The sequence below is a fragment of the Myotis lucifugus genome, unplaced genomic scaffold (assembly GCF_000147115.1).
Source record: "Myotis lucifugus unplaced genomic scaffold, Myoluc2.0 scaffold_30, whole genome shotgun sequence".
NCBI classification, from domain to species: Eukaryota; Metazoa; Chordata; class Mammalia; order Chiroptera; family Vespertilionidae; genus Myotis; species Myotis lucifugus.
In genome coordinates, this window is record NW_005871078.1 from 7,993,718 (window position 1) to 7,999,717 (window position 6,000).

At 37.1% G+C, this 6,000-nt stretch overlaps 1 protein-coding gene across 1 annotated transcript in view; it reads left to right on the plus strand.

Moving 5' to 3' along the window:
- Nucleotides 1-6,000, plus strand: part of OVCH1 (ovochymase 1) — a 55,668-nt gene that overhangs the window by 42,411 nt on the left and 7,257 nt on the right. The window contains 1 exon segment of the mRNA XM_023752273.1: nt 165-326. Within this exon segment, the coding sequence (XP_023608041.1) occupies nt 165-326 (162 nt within the window).

The following is a 6,000-nucleotide window of genomic DNA, read 5'->3' on the forward strand; positions in this document are numbered from 1 at the left end:
TTTTAAAATCTCTACCCTTCCATTGTTGCAATCAAATCATGAATTCCATCCTACAAATCTTGATCTTATATTGTTCATAATCATTTCTTTGTCATTATTAACATTTAGAATTCAATATCTCCTCTCTATTGTCTTTTAATTATTGAGTATTTCTCACATTGCAGCTCGTTTATGTGGTTCCATAAAAGAATGTGTCTTGATATCCAGTGGTGCTTACCTGATGGTGCAGTTTAACTCTTATGAGTCTATGGGAAAAAGAGGTTTTAAACTTATTTTGGAAAATATGATTCAGAAAAGCAATACTGAGATCAAATTGCCTACCAATGGTAAGTAATTGTTTTAAAAATGTTTACTAAATCAGATACCACATAGGTCTTGAAGGAACGCTAGTTTAAAGGTCACTTACAGATACTTTCATTTCAAACCATTCCTTAATGCATGAAACTTTGGTCTCAGGTAATAAAGTTAATTGGTGTGTGTGTATGTGTGTGTGTGTGATTTTTATTTAAGAAATAATGATAAACATACAAGTCAGTTGCTACTTAAAAGATCCAGTGGGGACTATTCAAGCTAAAACAAAAGTAGAGTTCAGTGTGTTTCCATGTCTGTTACCATGTCTCTTTTATTAAGTAACTGCACCCCATTCCTATAAAGACCCCAAGAGAATATGTTAGTTGAACATATACAAACTTATCTGCATAAAATAGAAACAAATTTAATGATTTTTATATTGACCCAATCTATTTTATCAAGAATTCCACTAGTTGTGCTTAAGATTTAAAAACCTAATGAATGTGTTATTAAGAGATTCTTTTGATTGGAGTGTAATTCTGGGAAGAATTCTAATCAACTTGGAATGTGAAGTTCTTTTTGATGTCACTTTGACTTTAGAAGAGTCCTTGATTTGAGCCATAGGGGACTGAACTTCACTATTCCACAGGTGTGATTTTTTATTGTTTAGGATGCTCGCCTAATTGATGCTTCTGTCTCCATTGCTTTTATCTTTCCATGTCTACATGTCTAAACTGAACCTTTAGTCTCACAGTAAAAATATTTAGGCTGCCTCGTTTCCTTTTTTAACTGTTCCTTTTTTGGAAGTAATTTGAATACTAATAAAATATTGATATGGTATATGTATACAAACAGCCCAAAGTTGTAAGACTTACTACATATTACCACATACAATGTGGATTATAAATGCAGTAAAAACATGCAGTAAGACAGAAAACCTTAATGGACAAAAAACATTTTTGAATAAATATCTTTTGTAGGGTTTTTTCCCGTAAGACTAAGATAGCTTAATTTTGAAGTTTGCATAATTTTGGGAATATGTATCTAAAAGGAGGAAGGATCCATTTTTATACATATCTGAAAAGAAAGTTGAAATGAGTTTTTGCTACAAGTGTTGAATAAATAAATCCACTCTACTAGAAACTTTTTGTTTTAAATGGATTTCTGGTATAAAAAATAAATTTCAAGTAAGGAATCTAACAAGTGAGCACATTTTATAATTCTTAAATTATATGGCTATGGAGAAGCTTAACTTTCTTGATATTTGAGGAAATACTTTTGTTTTAAATGGATTTCTGGTATAAAAAATAAATTTCAAGTAAGGAATCTAACAAGTGAGCACATTTTATAATTCTTAAATTATATGGCTATGGAGAAGCTTAACTTTCTTGATATTTGAGGAAATACTTAAATAAGCCTGTTTTTAATTTCCTAGTGGATTTCTTTTTAAATCTGAGAATGGAGTAAGCACATTGCTAGACATTTCCCTTATGCATTTCCTTTATGTATACATTGTATTTGAATACATTTAGTATAAATTATTTTGGTTTGTTATACTGGGATAACACAAATAATGCCACAGAAAGACAATGTCCAGTAATTTCATAGTTAAATGCAATATTTAAATTTTTATTTTAAATTGATTTGTGCTCCAATTTGCCTAAAGATGTGTCTATTAATGCTTCAGTTAACTTTACTGATTTTTGCTCATTTTAAGAATTCTAGTTTGAGCCTACAAAAGAAACAAAACACCTTTATTCTGAGATTTTCGTAAGTATTCTAGCTAATGTTTTGCTGTTACTTTTCTAAGGAATGACAGTAGAAAACAATACAGAAAGATGGTCAACTGACAGCGGCACACTGTGCCTTTAGCTGTGTGCCTGTGTGGTGCAGGGGCGCTGGGGCTCTTGGAGGTCCTGCCGTGGGTGTACCTGCTCTCTTCCTGTCACAAGGAACTTTAAGCATCAAGCTCCCTCTTGCCAATGAATGGACATACTGTATAAAGCTGATGACTCTTTCTGGGCTTCCCTAATACATTTAGTACTAAAAGCTTTTAATTTTAAAAGTCGCTTCCTGCTTCTAGGTGTAATTTAGTTAATAAACAACTAACAACACTTTCTTCCCTTTCCTCTATAAAATGGAGATAATGATGTCTTAATATTTTCTCATCGGGTCCAGGGGTCCCCAAAGGTGTGGACGGAGTCGGCGAAGAAGGAATGACACGAAGACAGCCTTCAGTTGATCAGCAGCCTAGTCAGGACCTCTAGCCAGGATCTCCAGCCAAAGTTCTGGTTGGAGTTCTGGTTAGGAACTGATCAGGATCTGATGTTTATTGTCTTGTTACATCCATATTTATACCAGCCGATTTTAATCCTGTCAATTTCTATTACAAAGGTTAGGGCGTTTCTTATCTCCATTCCAGGGAGTAAAAATTATGTAGCTTAACTACCCGCCTGGCACTTAATTAAGGGGTTGTATCCCCTCCCTAACCTCAGGGAAAGATCCCCACCTGGGGAAACAACCTTTCTCGGAGATGTAACCTTGGTTAAAACACATGGCGCTAAAGGGAGCAAACATATTAAGAACAGTATGCTACATATGCCAGGTCCCTTGAAACATATGCTGTGCAGATGTTTCTTTCCTGCAGCGACTGTGTCAAGCAGCAAGGATGGACCGGCTCCGGGCAGATGATGTCTTAATATTTTCTCATCAGTCTCTTAACCCCATACCTAGAGGATAAGGGTTGCACAAATGTGGATTTCTTTTTTCCAAGCTCTCTTGTTCTAAGTTGTCTGATCATTATACCCACTCCCAAAATAAATATCTAAAGTTTCAAAGAATTTTTTAAATGCCCCCTTTTTTCAGGTTTTAAACTAAAAATAAATAAATAAATAAAAGGTTTACGCATTTTTGCAACCTCAGTCCTTGCCTCTGGCACCCACCAATCTGTTCTCTATATCTGTTAAGCTTCTTTTTTTTTTTAAATGTGTGTGTGTGTGTGTGTGTGTGTGTGTGTGTGTGTGTTAGATTCTACATATAAGAAAGATTACTTGGTATTTGTTTTTCTCTGTCTGACTTATTCACTTAGCAAAATGCCCTCAAGGTCCATCCATGTTGTCACAAATGGCAAGATTTCATTCTTTGTTATGGCTGGATAATATTCTATTTTATATATATCATTTTCTTTGTTAGCTTATCTATTAACAGACACTCAGGTTGTTTCCTTATCTTGGCTATTGTGAATACTGCAGTAAACATGGGGGTGCAGATATTTTTTGGAATTAATGTTTTCTTTTTCCTGTGGATAATTACCCAGGGTCGGATTGCTGGATCATACGTTAGTTCCATTATTATTTAAAGAATGTCCTTTAAAAGACACATCCTTTTACTTTTATCTGAATCTTGGTCTCAGTGTGATGTGGAAATAGCTAAAGACTTCTTCCTCAGAAGTGTTAGCTTGATGTTTTTCATATGGTCTCCCAGAAGTAGTGATAGTTGACACCATCACAGTGTCCTATAGCTAAGGGAGTAGATATAATGTCTTCTGTGTCTCTAAAATAGGCTTTATAATAAAAGTATCTGCTCAGATAACTTGAAGAGCAGGAACCTTCAACAAATCAAAAACTCATTTCCTTTACCACCCCCAACTCTTGCTCTTAAGTCATAAGAAGCATCCTTATTAAGGCAGTTTTCAGACTTCCATGTGCTCAAAATTACCTGGGGAGTTTGCTATAAATGGAGTCTGAATTTTTATTTTATGAATTATGCCTGGGATTCTGCATTTTTAAAAAATATATTTTTTATTGATTTCAGAGAGGAAAGGAGAGGGAGAGAGAGATAAGAATATCAATGATGAGAGAGAATCATTGATTGGCTGCCTCCTGCATGCCCTGCACCAGGGATTGAGCCCACAACCCAGGCATGTGCCTTGACCAGGAATTGAATAGTGACTTCTTGGTTCATAGGTTGATTCTCAACCACTGAGCCATGCAGGCTGTACTGGGATTCTGCATTTTAAATGCACATGCTATGGACCCAGAGGGCATTATGCTAGGTATAATAAGACAGAAAAATACAAATGTCATATGATTTCACTTATATGTGGAATCTAAAGAGCAAAATAAATGAACAAAGATAATAGAAACAGACTCAGGTACAAAGAAGAGACTGATGGTTTGCCAGAGGGAAGGGTGTTGGGGGGTTGGATGAAAAAATTGAAGGGATTAAGAAGTACAGATTGGTAGTTACAAAATAATCACAAGGATGTAAGGAACAGCATATAAATTATAGTCAATAATATTGTAATACCTGCATGCAGTGCCAGGTGGGTGATTGCAATAGTATATGATTATTTAACCATATACTGCATACCTGAAACTAACAGAAAATGATACTGAATGTAAACTGTAAGTGAAAAAACATTTTTAAAAAGAGGAATTGAGGGATAGAGGGTAAAGATAGTGGTAAGGTGAGATCAAAGGGAAAATTTATAACAGCAAAGGCTTACAGGATCTTTAGGGTTTGTAGGAGTATTGGTATCTGGACACTATAGAAACTATGCCAGAAAGGATTATCTAGGTGGATATTAAAGTCACTGAGAATTATGACAGGAGTAATGAAGGAAATGGTGACACTGAACCAGGAGCTAAACTCTCAAGGCCTGACTGCATGTAGAGGGGTGGGTGGTATGAAACTCAAAGCACAGGAGCAAGGAGAACCATCCCACCAGCAGGCCTAGTTTTATGAGCTGCACTTGCATTTCCTGAGCAGAGATTAACTTGTCTTTTCTGTAACTTATTAGTTTACTAATCTAAATTGTGAAAATGTCTTTAGAAGGGTAGGGAAAATAACAGCAACTTTTATTTTATAAAAATTTAGTTGATGCTTCTGTGAAGTTTTATTGTTAAAAAGAAACTGACTTTAACCTATTACTTTTTAGCTTTATATTCAACAGTATAGCCAACTGAATTATACCTCAAAACTTTTAACATGTTATGGAAAGAAAACTGTGCTATATGTTCTCTTTTTATAATTCATATATGACTAGAGGCCCAGTGCACGAATTCGTGCATGGGTGGGGTCCCTAGGGGTGGCCTGCGGGGATCGGGCCCCAACTTGTGCCCCCAGCCTTGCAGCCCCGCAGCCCCACCTGGCCCTCCGCTATGGCCTGGCACCTCCCCCTCACCTGCTCCAACCATCCTGCCTTCGGGGAGACTGAACCACCTCCCCCCACCCCCCCACCTGGCTCCCTCAGTGCCTGGGAGCCGAGCAGCAGCCCCATCGCCCACTGCTGCCACTGGTCACTGTCTGCAAGGCGATCGGTGGGGCAATTGGGCTTCCACTCACACCTGCCTTGGCCTGGCATCATCCACTCTCTTGTTCCACCATCCCGCTGTGGTCCTGCTCTCGTTGGGGCCCATCAGGGCCGGCAGTGCCTCCATTGCTGACCACTGCCAGTGCCATGTCACTGATGCCCGCCATGTTCCACGCTGCCCCCTGGTGTTAGCACACGTCATAGCAAGTGGTTGAATTCCTGGTCAAACTCCCAGTGGAACAATTTGCATATTAGGCTTTTATTATGTAGGATTGTTTATTTTGTGTTGCATACATTACCAAGAGATCATTTTTTGGTGTACTAACTGTGACTTAATAAATTATTTTCCTAATAAAGAAGGAAAATAATGAATAAAATAAATAAATGTACGTGCC